Consider the following 18,816-nt stretch of genomic DNA (forward strand, 5'->3'; position numbering starts at 1 on the left):
TAATTCAGAAGTATGATTACTGATAAATAATTCTGTGTCTACCTTTGAAAGGGTGAAGATTTCTTGAAGATTTGTTCTACATCAGTGACACAGGCATTAGCTAGAGCTGCCACAGTGTGGAACCCACCATCATACAGGACTCTGGCCCGCTGTCCATTCAGCAAGGTCAGTCTGACAAGGTCACATAGCTCTCTCTGGATTCCAAAGGTCAAGCGATGCTGGAACTGACCAAGGATCAACTCTAAGTTATACCAACCCAGCCTGCCACAAAACACTGTCACCATTCCTACAGCAGAAACAATTTTCAAATCATAAATACACGTAATTTAATAACGAATTTAATTTTTGATTTGGGTGGGTTTCATAATCTAAAATCACAGCATAAACTAAAGAGGCAATTTCTTAAAAAAAGAATTATCCTGTTGTCACAAACTTAACAATATTTTCCTAATACATGCCATTTTAAGATTTCAATGAAATATGCTTCCAGAAATAGATGAAAAGGTTGCTTTTAAAATATAGGTGAAAAACGCCAGAGATTAGTGCAAGACCATTTATATCAGAACCTATATCTTTCTGTACCTGCAAAAGTGGCAGCTGTCTGCTGAAGGGACTGGAGCTGACCTTTGTTACAGCTGTAGCGATGACAGACCTCACCCAGGGGAACTTCCTGTACAAGGTCACTCAGTATCAGGCAGGTGTAAAACCTAGTACACACAAATAAAATCCTGTTAAATTTCTTTGTTCTATTCATGCACAAACTACATGTATAAATGGTACCCTTCAACTATGAACAGTTCTCTTTCAGTAGGTGAAACATTATGCACATAGATAAGTCCATGTTAAAATTCTGTGTGTATATGTACTACATACTGCATCTCTAGACAATAAGTTACCCCAGTTGTGTTCTCTGAGAAGGTTATTAATACATGTACAGCAAAACTTGCTTATAAAAATGTTATTGGAACATGAACTTCTGGTTTCTATTTATCATATTTCTTCAAATTCTTACTAGAGAGTGTTATATTAGGGATGGAAAAAAGACATACCTTTCTTATAACCAAGTATTCATTATATCAGAGTTCATTGTTAGTGGGTTTAATAGTATATTAAATTACTGAGTAATAAATTTGAGTGTCTTATACAAACTGACCTCTTGTGTATGGCCAAACTTCTTATCTGGTTCTCTGTTTTAGTTGGTATCCTCCCCTGGATGGCCCTGGTGAGGAATGCCTCGCTGACCCCTACCAGTTGGGCCACTCTCTTCTTGTCCGGGGAAAGTTTGTCCCACAAGCAATAAAACTTGTACCAGTCCATGTTAGCCCCCAAGTCTAGGGAGTAAATGGGAGTCACCTACAACATTGGAACATAGGTTTAAAAAGCTTCTGGAAGACCAGACACCTATATAATACTAATAATATGAAGTTTCAGTAAAACTTGGCTACAAGGAAGGCACTGGGACTTCAACTTCTGCTTCTTTATAAGAGATTCTTTGTATCCATATTAGAATATATATAATTATGTATATTGAAAATATTTCTAGAAGATTTATAAAAGTTTCCTTAAAACTTCATGAATTCTTTATAACAGAGTTGTACTGTGCGTATTTGCTGGACATTTTAATGGCATTTACATCAATTGAATTACTTTCATAAAAAATGGGATTTTTCAAAACTGATAATCCCTTTATTCATACTTCCTTTCATTACCAATATAATTCATATTTATGACCTGCTATAAAGTTACAGGCTAAATCTGGAATTGAGGGAATGGCCCATAAGTAAATTGATAAGAAAAGTCTGTTCTGTTCAAAAAAGTTTTCTCCCATGACAAACACTGAGTGACTATCAAACATAACTTACTAGATAGACTATATGGAGTTCATTCTCCAGAACAAAACACTACCTGACACATTACTCACTAGATAGACTATATGTAGTTCATTCTCTAGAAGAAAACACTATCTCACACATTACTCACTAGATAGAGTATATGTAGTTCATTCTCGAGAACAAAACATTGTCTAACACATTACTCACTAGATAGACTATATGTAGTTCATTCTCCAGAACGAAACACTACCTGACACATATTACTCACTAGATAGACTATATGTAGTTCATTCTCGAGAACAAAACACTATCTCACACATTACTCACTAGATAGACAATATGGAGTTCATTCTCCAGAACAAAACACTGTCGAGCTTTCTGTAGTTCAGCAAACACAGTTAGACCCTCATCTGGAGACAGACTTGAAGCTAGTACAGCTGCACCGAGCTGAGTGGGAACAAACTGTTCCTCCGTTGTCACGGTCGTACCATCTATAACAAACGATTTATCAGAAGTGATAAACAGCTATTAAACAAAGCAATTACAAGGATCACCTAATATAAACTAAGAGTGTTCCAAGGAACTCATATGTCGCTTGCTTTGTAGCTTCATTAAAGGTGTAAATAAATCTTAGAGTGGTCAGCTTTTTATATACTATAAGCATGATAGACTGATATTTCATGCATTTCCTGCAAAGAAAAAATGTCATCCATGGATAGTATAATTAGACTGTGATAGAATCGGACAATCCAAAAAAAAAAAAAAGGTACCAAAATCCTAAAATGAACAATTAAATTCAAATTATTAGAAATAACTATTTGTAATTTTATTAATACATGTTTCCAATAATCCTCCAAAAGAGCTTACAGTCTGTCTTTACTGCAATTGTCAGTCTACACAATCCATTGTTGAATACCGATCCCAATGCATTTTTATGGTATTTAAATATACTAAGTTTGTGTGGTAACTGAATAGCATACAGTTTCAAAGTACTTTTTCATGAGCTACACGTGTTTCCAATAATCATTCAAAAGAGATTTCAGTCTATCTTTACTGCAATTCTCAGTCTACATTGTGGAATACCAATCCTGATGTATTTTCACTGATTTAAATATAAGTTTGTCTGGTAACTGAATATCATACAGTTTCAAAGTACACTATCATGAGCTCATGAACATTAATTTTATAAATGCTAATATCTAAACACTGTTTCAAATGTCACAAGTTTAATTAAACTGCCCGAGATATTTTTTGCAAAGTAGGTCAAAAGACTAGGTCAAGTGGATTGTAATGCTGGTATTTTTCATATTGTCTCATATGACAAACAGTGCACATGCTAAATAGCATATATTTAAGGAATAAATGTCAAAAATATGCTGTATATTGGTACTATAAAATATTTTTAAAAGTAGGTCAAAGGTCAAGGTCAAAGGTCATGGTAATTTACAAAAGCTATGGTGCCAAGCATTATATGTGCAAAAAATCAAATCCATACCTGTTACAGTTCTTGAAATATAGGGTGTGACAGATGGACAGACAGACAGAAGCCGGGTAAAGTGATCCCTTAGTGCCGCTCTGCTCTGCAGATGACACAAACAGATATAGCCACAAAATCTTGCTTTTATTAATGAATCGCCCATGGATGAAATTCCAGTTACTTCTAAACAATGACTGCTTCTAACAGGTCAATATACTAATTAGACTACCCAAGGAGTACAATATTTACCCAGTTAATAAAGTAAGGTGAATATTGACTTTGATGGGTATTAATTGACTCAGAAAAACATGTTTTATCATATTTCAGCTAATCAAAGAGATGGAATCATTCAATCATATTTTAATGGACTAGTAAAAGTAAGACTTTTCATAAATCAAGAGAAATAAGAATAAGAAAAGGAAAAACAGCTTCACATTTAAAAGCACTAACTAAAATGTTTGAGGAGCAAGATGTTTGTTGTCTGATGAAGAGAATAACTTTGCTATGCCTTACCTTCTGTATGAGATTTCTGAAGAGACACAAACTCATTATCCTGAAGGAACTGTATACAAGCAGCAATCATGTCCTGTGTCTGGTCAGAGTTGGACTCCAGGGACGCTGCTAACATAGTACAGGAGGCATAAGCCGCCACATCTGACACCGACACCGCCACACCACTGACAACAATCTGTATAACACACAAAATAATGTATAATACAGAAATATAATTTATTTTTTTTGTGATTTAATAATTTTTAATAATTCCTAGCTCTCTGATTGGCTGAGAGAAACGAGGCCATGGACGACAACACTCACCTGAATAACTTTGGACCTGCTATTCTTCACCAGATTTTCCCCCTTCTATTACTTATTGTGGCCCCACCCTACCCCCCAGGGGTCATGATTTGAACAATTTAGAATCTACACTCTTTCAGGAAACATCTACATAACTTTCACCTTTTCTGGTCTAGTGGTTTTTGAGAAGATTTTTAAAGATTTTTCCTATATATTTCAATGTAAAACTTTTATTCCCTATTATGGCCCCACCCTATCCCCAGGGGCCATGATTTAAACAATTAAGAATCTTCACTACCTCAGAATGCTTCTGAAAAAGTTTCAGTTTTCCTGGCCCAGTAGTTCTTGAAAAGCAAGATTTTTAAAGATTTTTCCTATATACATGTATTTCGATGTAAAATTTTGATTCTCTATTGTGGTTCAACCCTATCCTCGGGGGTCAAGATTTGAACAATTTAGAATCTACACTACCTCAGGATGCTTCTGCATTAGTTTCAGCTTTTATGGTTAAGTGGTTCTTGAGAAGAAGAAATTTTAATTACTCCATCCTAATTTTGCCTTTTCTTGATTATCTCCCCTTGGAAGGGGGCCTGACACTTCATTTTAACAATTTAGAATCCCCTTCACCCAGGGATTCTTTGTATCAACTTTGGTTAAAATTGGCCCAGTGGTTCTTGAGAAGAAGTTGAAAATGTGAAAAGTTTACAGACTGACAGACAGCTAGACAGACAGATGGACGCCAGGTGATCAGAAAAGCTCACTTGAGCTTTTAGCTCAAGTGAGATAAAAATACTAGGTATGTTTACCTGCAAGTGACCTTCCAGGTGAACGTAATTCCTTAAGGAATTATTTTTTTTCCAAATTCAAACAAATAATTTTGAAAAGTTATTTAACTTGCACCCTACTTCCAATCAAGTGAACAAAACATTGAGACACATAGAATCAGGGGTGGAGGTGGGGGTAAGGGTTGGGGTTGTACTGTTTTTTTCTGAAGGTAAATTTTTACTAAAGCCCCCCCCCCCATTAATGGACCCTAACAACCCACTCCCCCTAATAAAATCTGGAGTTTGGAAAATTACAGAGACAAGAAGAAGTCTTTGAGCCAATACTCAATAGTAATATCCCCGCTCTTATGTAAATATACGCTCTCATGAATCCCACCATACAGGATCCTACACAAAGAGTGTGCTAAAATTTCATGAATCTGCAATGAGTAGTTGCTGAGAAAACTGCGACGACAATTTGTTATGGACAGACACACATACATGCAGCTAGACAGACAGACACACAAGGGTAAAACAGTATACCCCCTCTCCTTTGGAGGGGGAAGGGGGGATATAATAACTCTTAATATTAAAGTGAACCACTATGTTACATGATTCAGCCATCTGGAATTCCGTGATCCATATCTAATCACCTTACTACCCAGATGTATCGACTCACCACTGAGAAGGTTTGATGTTTCTAGACCTTAACAATTTTCAAAATGTGATTGAAACCTCATTTTAACCATATATAGCCAAATGACTGACCTCATTATGAACTATGTATTAAATTGTGAATCCCCCCCCTTTTTTTAGGATGTATCAACTGACATTGATTGACGGTCCTGGACCTTACAGTATAAAAGATATGAGTTGGACAAAACAAGGCAACAGACTCTCCACTGGACAGATTGATGTGAAAACACATATACCATAATCATGATAATAAGGCCCTTCAAAAGACAGCATATAAAAAAAAAATTAATTTCTTAAAACTGTTCAACCTAGAATTGATGGTAGATTACATAACAAACCTCTAGTATGGCTCTTTTCATGCTAGAACTGAGTTGTTCCCCTTGGTTTTTGATCAGACAACTCCTGACAGGTGGCAGTTCAGACTGTACTAAGGTCACGGCTTTACTTCTCTCACTAGGCTTACAGATCAGGATACTCTCACCTACAAATATAATTAATAAATCACTTATTATCAGGATTAATTTTTTCCTTCAACAAACACGTTATATAGAATATATGATGGTACCTAGAATTAAAATCACTTAAGCTTAGCCTAACATCACATAAACATAAGATTTTAAAGATTTGAAAATAAATCATAAGCTGTGAAAATTGATTGTTTCAGAGACAACATTCCTGAAAATTAAAAATGAGAAATATGTGAAAAGATTTAATTTTTTTCAGTTGAAATTGTAGTGTGTATGTAGGTAATCACATGAAATATTTGTACACAATTGAAATTCTTGCATTAAGTAAAATCTCAATTTCCTATTTCTGTTTGTCATGAAGATAACAGTAAAATTGATTGCATTTAAGAAAATCTCAATTTCCTATTCCTACTAAACTATAAAAATAGCTAGATTAGGATATCATAACTTAAAATTAAAACTATTGTTTATTACATTTAGAAGGTAACTATGTCGAGCTGATATCAAAACCTTCAATAAATGCAGGTATACAGGGTATTTAAATCATGTGACCTGAAATTAGGTCAAAATCTAGAACCAATACCAGGAAGTTGATTGTTAGTCTCTATACACTACCTAGGAAGCCATATTGAAATGACAGGTGAGATATTATAATAACGATTTCATGCTTCTTGGACTTGACGTGTTATTCAATAACTTTTTTCTCTTTAAAGTTTAAAGATTGATATGATGTTCATTCTTATAATATTTCTGATAATTTATAAATGTCTTGAAGTGCTGAGTGTTTTCTGTTTGTAATCATGTATCTCTTCCTTTCAATAAATTGAACAAATTTTTCCCTTTTCTATTTTGAGCTTATTGAAATATCTGTGTCCTTCATACTCTCTTTATAAAGTATAATAACTAATACACAATATTACAGTATCCCCTTCATCATGTGACAGAGACAACTATAATGGACCCCCGTTATAGTGCCCAAGACATCCTCCTCTGTGACCTGTGTCAAACAGCTGCATTACAGAGCCATTGTGAACTTTGTCATGTAAACCTTTGTATTGTCTGTGTCGGAAAACATCTCTCTGATTCATCCAAAAGACACAATGTTGTACCATACAAACACAGAACTTCTACTCCTAACTACCCAAAATGTCCAAATCACATCCAGAAACATTGTGAACTTTACTGTGAGAAATGTGACATTCCTGTCTGTTCTACCTGCATCTCCTCTGGGAAACATAAAGGACATGATTTATCTGATGCTCTGCAAAAACTAACTTCTAAAACAAAAGACTTAGAGAAAGACTTGAAAGAACTAGAAGAAAGAATTTATCCAACATATGAAGAAATTACATTAGATTTAAAATCTGAAAAAGTTAACTTGGAAAAACATTACAAGAAACTGACAACAGCTGTCACCAAACAAGGAGAAGACTGGCACAGAGAAATTGACATCATTGTCAACAAACAGAAATCTGAAATTGATGAGATGAAAACTAAACACCTGGCTGCTTTAAATAAACAGGAAATAGATATTAAACAGATTACTTCTGATGTAAAACATAGCATACTTGATCTGAAGAAAATACTAGACTCCAATGATGTCTCCCTAACCTCTGCATACAAATCCAGGAATGCTGAATTCAGAAATTTACCTCCTAAAGTCAATGTTACATTACCAAGTTTCTCTCCTCATCAGATCAACACAGAACAGCTCCATCAAATGTTTGGTTCTCTGTCAGCATTATCCATTACGACAGATGAACATGGCTACACAATGAAGACACCAGAAGCTGTATCCTGTTCACCAGTAAAACCACTGCTTGATGAACCAGAGCTCATCACCACCATACACACTGGGTATACTATATACAGTGTTACCTGTCTCAGTGATGAAGAAATCTGGACATGTGGATTAGACAAAATCATGAAACTCTACAACCTCCAGGGCAAACTACTGAAGTCAATCCAAACCAAGTCAGGGAACTGGTCATGTGACATAACAGTAACAAGGATTGGAGATCTAGTTTATACTGACCCTGATACAAGAACTGTAAACATAGTGAAGAATAAACAGATACAGGAAGTGATCAGACTACAGGGGTGGAAACCTTACTATGTCTGTAGTACCTCCTCTGGTGACCTCCTTGTTATCATGGTCAGTGATGATGATAAACAATTGAAAGTTGTCCGTTACTCTGGCTCCACAGAGAAACAAACCATTCAGTTTGACAGTGAAGGTAAACCTCTGTATTCATCTGAAGGCCTTAAATACATCAGTGAGAACAGGAACCTGGATATCTGTGTGGCTGACCATGGAGCCAAAGCAGTAGTGGTAGTTAATCAGGCAGGAAGACTCCGATTTAGATACACTGGTCCTCCCTCTACTAACAAGAGATCATTTGTTCCAGCCGGCATCACAACAGACAGCCAGAGTCAGATCCTGACAGCAGACTGTAACAACTACTGTATCCACATCCTAGATCAGGATGGACAGTTCCTCCGTTACATTGATAACTGTGATCTATACTATCCATTTGGTTTATGTGTAGACACCAGAGACAACCTCTTTGTGACTGAGCGTCTCAGGGGTAGAGTGAAGAAAATCAAATACATGTAAAATATCCACCATAACCACACAGTGAAGTGAATAGTATATCCATGTTTGTTTTAACCATCACCAAGTGAAGTGATCATGACATAAACATTTTGTAAAACATTTTCATTGGAAATACATTGTGTAATGGAATAAACTGTGTTGTTTTACTATACATGTAATTATTTTTACAGTAAATTTATACTCTGTATAATAATATATAGGGCCTCCATGTGTCTTGATCTGTCAGAGAATTAAAATTTGACAAAGTGTAATATACTGGCGGCGATGACTTCCAATTTCAGTTGAACATGATACAATGGCATGTATAACCTTTGTCAATTTCAAAACTCTAAAGAAAAATAAGATTATATGAGTTGGCTGTTTAGACAATGTATTAAATTTAATATGAAATTAAAGTGAGTTGGATGTTCAAGTGTGTAGACAGATTTTCTTTAGAAGAATTCTAAAGCATCACACTTGATTTTTATCATTTTTCCATCATCTTCCTTTAAACAAAAATTAATCTCCATCAAATAAGGATGCTATGGGGTAAGTTTGGTTAACTTAAAATTGGCCGAGTTGTTCTGGAGCGGTCGAAATTTTAAAAAGATTATGTAATACTAGTAAATTCACTGACCCTCAGTATCAACACCCTTTCTTCCAGCTCGACCAATCATCTGCTTGTAAGTCAGGAAGTCTATGGTTTTGCCATGGAAGATTGGGGTTCTGATGATAACACGCCTGGCAGGAAGATTGACCCCTGAGGACAGGGTGGACGTAGCAATGAGGACCTTAACTGATCCCTGTCTGAAGGCGCCCTCTAAAGTATCTCTCTCATCAAAGGTCAAACCTGCAAGATGAAGTCAGAAATATCTGTCAATGATGGATCTGGAATATAATGATTTAACAGTAAAATCTTTATCAAAATACTTATACTGGTACACTTTTTGAGTAGTATAATAGTACAGGCCCCTGGAACAGGAAACACTGTAAATCAGGTTTTTTGAGGAATGTATTTTCATGTAAACACACAAAGACCTTCTTATCACATATTAAATATTATTTGCATGTTTAATTGTTTAATTGTATAATTACACAGGGCTCTAATTGGGGACTAATTTAGTCACCATGGTGTCTAAAAATTATGATTGGCGCCTAAAATTTTTCTATAAGTCGCTAAATTGGCGACCATTTCAAATTGACTTGGTGATCATCAAATTACTGAACTATAAACATTTTTAAATATTTTTTTATAAAGAGCAGAAAAGAAGTTTAAAAGTTAGCAATGGACATGTCTCTATATGTTGACTAATATCAGTTTTTAAATTGGCGCCTAAGAAAAATTTGCCTGGCGACAAAAAATTTGCATTGATGACTAAATTTTTTGGATAAGGAGCCCGTTGGCGCCTAAATTTTAGAGGTCACATAGAGGCCTGTTAAGGAAGTAGGTAGGTGCCAGGTAGAAAAAATATTTTATCTGGCGGCCGCCAAATAATTTTCTAGTGGCCGCCAGATCTTTTTATCTGGTGGCTGCCAGTTATTTATGTGGGGGCCGCCAGATAATTATTTGGCGGACGTTAGATAAAATATTTTCTATCATGCACCTACCAGCTTCCATATATAATGAAGATCAAATACAATAAAAACCAAAATTCTTAAAAATTTTAGTAACCTTTTTGAAACTCTTGATGGATGCATTCTGACACCACAAATATGCAACAAATGACAATCATAATACCTGCATGGTGATATGCCACCCCATATGGCACTGTCTTCCCCAGGGTAGAATCTAACCCCACTGGAGTTCTCCTCAGTTGTTCTACGACCTCCATCAGGGAGGATCTGTTCAGGGGTAAAGGTGGCAAACAATCTGTCTCAGGACCTGACGAAGTAAAACAGAATTTATCAAACTTTTAACTCTGATAACATATTGATGGTACCTCTGGTCAAATCAACCTATCATCACATGGTTATTTTTTGCAGAACAATGATAAATAAAATTATAGGGGGTGTTAAACTTATATATGGGAGGAACTTAAACCATAGGGAAGATAGAATTAATAACCAGAAGTCTCTGATGAGACTGTAGCTCTACTGGTCTGTACGTATAACAAAGGAAAAGTAGCACTTGAATTTGAAACTTTGCAACATGCAAATTGAATTATGTATCTTAATGTAGTCTCCTTCTGTGCTAAGTTATATTGAAATCAAATGAAAATCGTTGAAGGAGTAGCGTTTTGAAAGTATTTCACAGAAATTTATATTTTTAGTAACCATGACAACACCATTCACTGAAATCAAAAACTGATATACATATTATGTATCATAGTGTATTCTAATTGTGTGCCAAATTAGATTGAAATCAGACCAAAACTGTAGGAGGAGTAGCGTTTTAAAAGAATTTCACAGAAATTTCTATTTTTAGTAACCATGGCAACACCGTTCATCAAAATCAAAAACCAATGCATTAAATTATGTATCTTAGTATATTAGTGCTCTTGTATGCCAAATTATATTAAAAGCAGACTAAAACTGTAGGAGGAGTAGCATTTTAAAGTAATTTCACAGAAATTTCTATTTTTAGTAACCATGGCAACACCGTTCATCGAAATCAAAAACCCATGCACTAAATTATGTATCATCGTACTGTCTACTTGTGTGTCAAGATATATTAAAATCATACCAAAACTGTAAGAGGAGTAGCGTTTTAAAGGAATTTCACAGAAATTTGTATTTTTAGTAACCATGGCAACACCGTTCATCGAAATCAAAAACCCATGCACTAAATTATGTATCTTAATGTAGTCTACTTTTGTGCCAAGTTATATTGAAATCAGACCAAAACTGTAGGAGAAGAAGCATTTTAAAAGAATTTCACAGAAATTTGTATTTTTAGTAACCATGGCAACACCGTTCATCGAAATCAAAAACCCATGCACTAAATTATGTATCATAGTTTAGTCTACTTTTGTGCCAAGTTATATTGAAATCAGACCAAAACTGTAGGAGAAGAAGCATTTTAAAAGAATTTCACAGAAATTTGTATTTTTAGTAACCAAGGCAACACCGTTCATCGAAATCAAAAACCCATGCACTAAATTATGTATCTTAGTGTAGTCTACTTGTGTGCCAAGTTATATTGAAATCAGACCAAAACTGTAGGAGGTGTAGCATTTTGAATGTTTTTCACAGAAATTTGTATTTTTAGTAACCATGGCAACACCGTTCATCGAAATCAAAAACCGATATACAGAATTACGCATCTTAGTGGAGTCTACTTGTGTGCCAAGTTATATTGAAATCAGACCAAAACTGTAAGAGGAGTAGCATTTTGAATGTTTTTCACAGAAATTTCTATTTTTAGTAACATGGCAACACTGTTCATTGAAATCAAAAACCGATACACAGAATTATGTATCTTAGTGTAGTCTACTTGTGTGCCAAGTTATACTGAAATCAGACCAAAACTGTAGGAGGAGTAGCATTTTGAAAAATTGTTTACAGACGAACGGACAGACAGACAGACAGACAGACAGACGGACGGACGACGGACACATTACTATCGCATAAGCTCTTCTGGTCTCTGACCAGTAGAGCTAAAAATAGAGTTCTTAATGAGAGGATTGTTCTGTTCTTTTTAACCCAAAGATTCCTATACAGTAAAACCTGGTTATAAATAACTGCTTATAAGGAAATCTTGGTTATAAGATCCAGTAGAAGACTTTTCACATTTTCAGTAGAAGACTTTTCACAATGTTACTTATATTTTCCAGTAGAAGACTTCTCACAATGTTACTTATATTTTCAAGTAAAAGACTTCTCACAATGTTACTTATATTTTCAAGTAGAAGACTTCTCACAATGTTACTTATATTTTCCAGTAAAAGACTTCTCACAATATTTTGCAGTAGAAGACTTCTCACAATGTTACTTATATTTTCCAGTAGAAGACTTCTCACAATGTTACTTATATTTTCCAGTAGAAGACTTCTCACAATGTTACTTATATTTTCCAGTAAAAGACTTTTCACAATGTTACTTATATTTTCCAGTAAAAGACTTCTCACAATGTTACTTATATTTTCCAGTAAAAGAATTCTCACAATGTTACTTATATTTTCCAGTAAAAGACTTTTCACAATGTAACCTATATTTTCCAGTAAAAGACTTCTCACAATGTAACTTATATTTTGCAGTAGAAGACTTTTCACAATGTTACTTATATTTTCCAGTAGAAGACTTTTCACAATGTTACTTATATTTTCCAGTAGAAGACTTCTCACAATGTTACTTATATTTTCCAGTAAAAGACTTTTCACAATGTTACTTATATTTTCCAGTAAAAGACTTCTCACAATGTTACTTATATTTTCCAGTAGAAGACTTCTCACAGTGTTACTTATATTTTCCAGTAAAAGACTTTTCATAATGTTACTTATATTTTCCAGTAAAAGACTTCTCACAATGTTACTTATATTTTCCAGTAGAAGACTTCTCACAATGTTACTTATATTTTCCAGTAGAAGACTTCTCACAATGTTTCATATGAATATAAAGAATCCTGGTTATAAGGAAACACAATCCCAGTGACTTTCTTATAATAAAATTTTAATGTATTTTCAATAAGAACAGGTATAAATCATTACGAACCATATAAAAACCTATACCTTCCCTCAAACAAACAAGAAATGTTTGTGAAACACTTATCCCCCCCCCCCCCCCAAATAATTGGATTTTTTTTCTAAGTCCAAGGAGCATAACTCTGTCAAAAATTGCTTGATCATACCCAAAACAGAACTTGACCTAGATATTTTTATGATAAATCTCTATACCAAATTTCATTTCAGTATGCGCAACCTCTGCAAAGAAAATGAACATTGGAATTTTCATAAGTCAAAGAGGAAAAACTCTGTCAACCAAATTTCATTTCAGTATGTGCAACCTCTGGGAAGAAAATGAACAGAAACTGTTGGAGGACAGACAGACCGACTGACAGACAGCAGCAAAGCAATATGCCCTCCTTTTTTCAAAGGGGTGCATAACAACATTAAATTAAGAAAACATGCTTTTCCCCTAATCCTTACCTTTCTTCAGAATGCCATAGAACTCCCTGGCAATCGTCTCTGCCAATTTCTCACACCAGTTCTTTGTTGGACAGAAAATAAGCACAGAATGTCCCCCAGCCAATGTTTCTAAGCACAGCGGAATTACGTGATCAGTATCCCCCTTACACACCACCCTTAGATCCACCTCTCTGATTTTCTGTAGACTTGAATCAAAGATGTCTGTCCCCAGTTTGACACACTCCGTGAGAGGAACGGGTCGGTAGTCTGTGCGGTAGAGTGTGGCGTCCAGCCAGTGAGCCAGAAGGTCAAGGTTGGGCAGTGTGGCACTCATACCTACAATCTGGACTCCTTCTGCACAGCTTAAAAGAGAAAGAAAACTTCAAAGGGAATGCATTTAAAATCTGAAACAAACTGAAACTGAAAAAAGTGTCATTTAATAAGTTAATTTATAAGTACTCCATTTCTGCCATATAGTATACAATTGACAAAGAAAAAGTCACGGTTCATTACCCAGAATCCTCAGTGTCAGTTGTTTTTGTCTGCTTTTTCTTACTGAGGAATCGAATCTTGGTAAGCATCAGCTCTAGTAGGTAGCCCCTGTGTTGGTCTCCTACAATGTGTAACTCGTCCACCACTATAATACCTGTTGGACAGGTGAGAAAAGTTTGTTTACACTAAACAATTTTGATTCTAGATGTAGTGATTAATTAACATATCAAGTTGAACTTTCGGTATCTCAAACACTGATATCTCAAATACCAGAGATGTGTCAAAGTTATTTGGAAGTCCAAACCACTTATCATTACCTCAGCATTTTACCCTCAATATCTTGAATCCTCACAAACCTTGAAGTTTTTTTCTCAGTCCCATCACATTTAAGATAATGAGGTTTTCCTGTATTTATTTATGAATATAACTACTAAGAACATCCCATGGTCTATGGATGGATATGGTTTTTATCCAACAAGTTGTGAGTTTTTTTATTCCTGAGCCTTGGTGATGACACAGGTTGGATAAAAGTTATATCTAACCATAAGAGATGGGAGATTCTTTTTATCACATTTTGAACTAGTATGACATGTTACACTGTCTTTATCAAATGAATCAAGGTTATTTTGTCTTCATAACTTTTATGACAACACACCTAGCTTGTTGATGATGTTTTACATGACAACAGACAGCTTGTTAATGTTGTATTACATGACAACAGACCTAGCTTGTTGATGTTGTTTTACATGACAACAGACCTAGCTTGTTGATGTTGTTTTACATGACATCAGACCTAGCTTGTTGATGTTGTTTTACATGACAACAGACCTAGCTTGTTGATGCTGTTTTACATAACAACAGGCCTAGCTTGTTCATGTTGTTTAACATGACAACAGACCTAACTTGTTGATGCTGTATTACATGACATCAGACCTAGCTTGTTGATGTTGTTTTACCTGACAACAGACCTAACTTGTTGATGATTTTACATGACAACAGACCTAGCTTGTTGATGTTGTATTACATGACAACAGACCTAGCTTGTTGATGCTGTTTTACATGACAACAGACCTAGCTTTTTGATGTTGTGTTACATGACAACACACCTAGCTTGTTGATGCTGTTTTACATGACAAAAGACCTAGCTTGTTCATGTTGTTTTACATGACAACAGACCTAGCTTGTTGATGCTGTATTACATGACAACAGACCTAGCTTGTTGATGCTGTATTACATGATAACAGACCTAGCTTGTTGATGTTGTTTTCTTCCATCAGTCTGTTTATCAGTCCGTTTCCCTTCTCTATGGTACACACCGCTATGTCCACCTGACTGAACCCTCCTGGAGGGGAGTAACTCCCCATATACCCACTCACAACCACACCCACATCCTGGAACAGTTGCTGTAATCAAAAACTAAAATGATTTCAGACTGGGTAGAGAATTTTAAGGATAGAGACCTACATAAACATACATAGCAATTACTGTAAATTCCAAAATATATACAACTACAAGGAATTAATAAAATATAAACTAACTTTTATTTTCATCTTGTTGAAATAAATGATAATTATGTAAATGTAACAAGAGACCCATGGGCCACATCGCTCACCTAAGCACATTGGCTAGAAAAAAAAAAGCAAAAATCAGTTCAGTATTGAAAAGTTTATGGGGGATGGGGGGTTTAAGATTTTTAAAGTTTTTTTCTATATACTCTTATGAAAAACTTTGATCCCCCATTGTGGCCCCATCCTATCCCCGTGGGGGGGGGGGGGGGGGGGGGGGTCATGACTTAAACAAACTTGAATCTACACTACCTAAGGATGCTTCCATATGAATATGACCAATCATGGTTTTGTTGTTCTTAAGAAAAAGATTTTTAAAGATATTTTCCCATATATTCCTCTGTAAATTTTGATCACCCATTGTGGCCCCATGATTTGAACAAACTTGAATCTACACTACTTGAGGATGCTTCCATATAAATATGACCAATCATGGCTTTACTGTTCTTAAGAAGAGGATTTTTAAAGTTTTTTTCTATATACTCTTATGAAAAACTTTGATCCCCCATTGTGGCCCCACCCTACCCTTGGAAGCCCTCATTTGAAGAAATTTCATTCTACACTACCCAAGGATGCCTCCATATCAATATGACTAATCATGGCTTTTCTATTCTTAAGAAAAAGATTTTTTTTCCTATATATTCCTCTGTTAATTTTGTTCATCCATTGTGGACCCACCTTACTTCCGGGGTCATGATTTGAACAAACTTGAATCTACACTACCTGAGGATGCTTCCATATAAATATGAATTGTCTATGAATCATTTTGCAATATTAAGTCCACATGTAAAGCAGAAAATATATATAGGATTACATAGCTACCTGTATATACAATATTTAGTACAGCTTACTTTATAAGGATGATTTTGTAAATAACCTACCTGTAAAAATAATGTTATTAACAGCATACCTGTAAATAGAATGTTATTAACAGTGTTCCTGTAAATAGAATGTCAGGAACAGCGTACCTGTAAATAGAACATCTTCTCTCTGGCCACAGACACAAAAGGTAGGATAAAGATGGCCTTCTTCTTTGTCTCTAGGACTCTCTTCAGGACCAGGAGCTCAGCCACCATTGTTTTACCAGCACTAGTGGGGGCTGAGTATACCAGGTTACCTCCCCCTAGATACACATAAAACGATGATGATACAAATAACAAAGATAGATAACTCTGCAGAGGAATAGTGGGGGGCTGAGTATACAGAGTTACCTCCCCCTAGATACACATAAAACAATGATGATACAAACAACAAAGATAGATAACTCTGCAGAATAACAGTGGGGGCTGAGTATACCAGGTTACCCCCCCCCCCACATGTAGGTACACACAAAACAATGATGGTACAATCAAGAAAGATAACTCTGTTGAGTAAGAGTGGGGGCTCAATACACCAGGTTACCTCCCCTTGGAATAATGTCAGAGTTAATATCCAAAGAGAGATAACTCTACAGAGTAATAGAGGTTATATGTACCCCTAGGGAATAATGTCAGTTTATCAAAATGGGGAGACAACTCCTCAGAGTAATAGAAGGTAGGGGCTAAATAAAGTAGATTACTTCCCCCTGGGTACACATAAGATAATGCTCATTCAGTGTGTATGTTTAAATAAACAAAGAGATATAAAGAGATTTAACTGTAGATTGATAGAAGGGGCTGAATACACCAGGTAAGGTCTGGAAAAAAAATTTTTGTTTTCACCTTTAATCTGAAAAAAAATAAGGGAAGGTAGGTTGAAAATTTTTATTTACTCATTTCTTATTTTCACCCTGAACTTCTTAAATAAAACATCTAATTAAAACTGATGACAGGAAAAAAGTGCTTTAAGGCAAATCTATGACTATTATTTCATATTAGAAATTTTCATTCAACACTGTTCAAGTGACAAAAACTTAAAATTCAGATATTCACTGAAAAACATTTTTTTAAAAATAAGGTCTGTTTGGAAAAAAGAAACTAACATGCCTTTTCCGTAGGCCTTATTTCCCCCTAGACACAGAACAATCAACAAAGACAGATAACTCTGCAGAGTAATTATTTGTCAACAACCCAGTATAACAGATAAAAAAAGAGAGATAACTCTGTTGAGTAACTATTTCCTTACAATCTCACTCACCCAGTACCCCAGGTAAACACAGACATTCAGCTTGCCAGGGAAACATGGAGGTGATCCCTTTGTCTGTGTACTGTTTTAATACAGGCTCAGGCAGACCCCAGTTACTTAATAAAAGCTTGTCTTCTGTCAAACATCCATCTGTACAAAAGAATGTAAACAACACACTGGACTATGTACTTAATGTCTGAATTGTATACATGTATATTCTGTATTTGCTTCATTCAGTAAGCATGAAAGACACCCATTGTTATTCAGTGTCACTGTATTAAAACTTGATAAAATTATTTTTTTTTTAAATTCTGCCTTTCAAATTCTCATTAAAAATTTTCTTGTTTGTAAGTACTGTTTAAGTTGTTGGTGCTTACATTTAATGTAATTAATTCTAAATAAATCATTAAACTCACCAGTATTAGCATTTTCCATCATCTCTTGATTTTCAGCAATCCGCTCTTGTGTTCCAGTACTCATATCACCATCATTTTTTTCTCCCACTGACCTCTGACCTATCATGTCAAGGTCAATGACATTCTTCTCTTCCTCTACACCCCCTCCACCTTCATTTTCTTTGTCATTGACAATTTCATTTAAAACATTCCTTGGTTTCTTTCTGCTGGGCTTTACACCTCTACTAACAGAGCTATTCACAGTAGCAGGGGTCAGATTTCCTCCCATCTTCTTTACTTTGGAGGTTTTGGTCTGAGATGGGAAGGGGGAGAGGAAGCTGTCATTTAAGGGGCTCTGGAGGGTGAAGAGGGATTTAATCAGCTGGGACTGTCGTCTTGGTAACGGTGTCACACATTCTGGTGTTGATGTCAGACCAGGAGTTGTCATCTTAGTATCTGAAAAGTAAGGCATGGCAACACACATGTAACTTGAAAGGCAGTTAGTTATCATTTCTGTAATGCATAATTTCTCATGAAAACCTGTAATTAATAACATCAAACAATTATATTC

General features: G+C 35.3%; 2 protein-coding genes across 2 annotated transcripts in view; one reads left to right on the forward strand and one right to left on the reverse strand.

The window, feature by feature from the left end:
• Positions 1-18,816, reverse strand: part of LOC133186241 (DNA polymerase theta-like) — a 33,986-nt gene that overhangs the window by 13,068 nt on the left and 2,102 nt on the right. The window contains exons 3-16 of the mRNA XM_061321471.1: positions 18,267-18,701; positions 17,863-18,000; positions 16,716-16,870; positions 15,429-15,585; positions 14,204-14,336; positions 13,712-14,052; positions 10,366-10,509; positions 9,265-9,477; positions 5,903-6,045; positions 3,823-3,997; positions 2,160-2,323; positions 1,154-1,353; positions 583-707; positions 43-286 (exon numbers count right to left, since the gene is read on the reverse strand). Of these exons, the coding sequence (XP_061177455.1) occupies positions 43-286; positions 583-707; positions 1,154-1,353; positions 2,160-2,323; positions 3,823-3,997; positions 5,903-6,045; positions 9,265-9,477; positions 10,366-10,509; positions 13,712-14,052; positions 14,204-14,336; positions 15,429-15,585; positions 16,716-16,870; positions 17,863-18,000; positions 18,267-18,701 (2,767 nt within the window). The remainder of the gene's footprint in view (positions 1-42; positions 287-582; positions 708-1,153; positions 1,354-2,159; positions 2,324-3,822; positions 3,998-5,902; positions 6,046-9,264; positions 9,478-10,365; positions 10,510-13,711; positions 14,053-14,203; positions 14,337-15,428; positions 15,586-16,715; positions 16,871-17,862; positions 18,001-18,266; positions 18,702-18,816) is intronic.
• Positions 6,929-8,843, forward strand: LOC133186332 (uncharacterized). The gene has a single exon (XM_061321584.1). The coding sequence runs from the start codon at positions 6,987-6,989 to the stop codon at positions 8,646-8,648; it is 1,662 nt and encodes a 553-aa protein (XP_061177568.1). The 5' UTR covers positions 6,929-6,986; the 3' UTR covers positions 8,649-8,843.

The sequence above is a fragment of the Saccostrea echinata genome, unplaced genomic scaffold (assembly GCF_033153115.1).
Source record: "Saccostrea echinata isolate AGI-Se365-2 ecotype Australia unplaced genomic scaffold, CSIRO_AGI_Sech_v1 ptg000013l, whole genome shotgun sequence".
Taxonomy (NCBI): domain Eukaryota; kingdom Metazoa; phylum Mollusca; class Bivalvia; order Ostreida; family Ostreidae; genus Saccostrea; species Saccostrea echinata.

Bases quoted from the DNA above. Each gene is read 5' to 3' on its own strand.
- LOC133186332 (XM_061321584.1), top strand. From the start codon at position 6,987: ATGGACCCCCGTTATAGTGCCCAAGACATCCTCCTCTGTGACCTGTGT.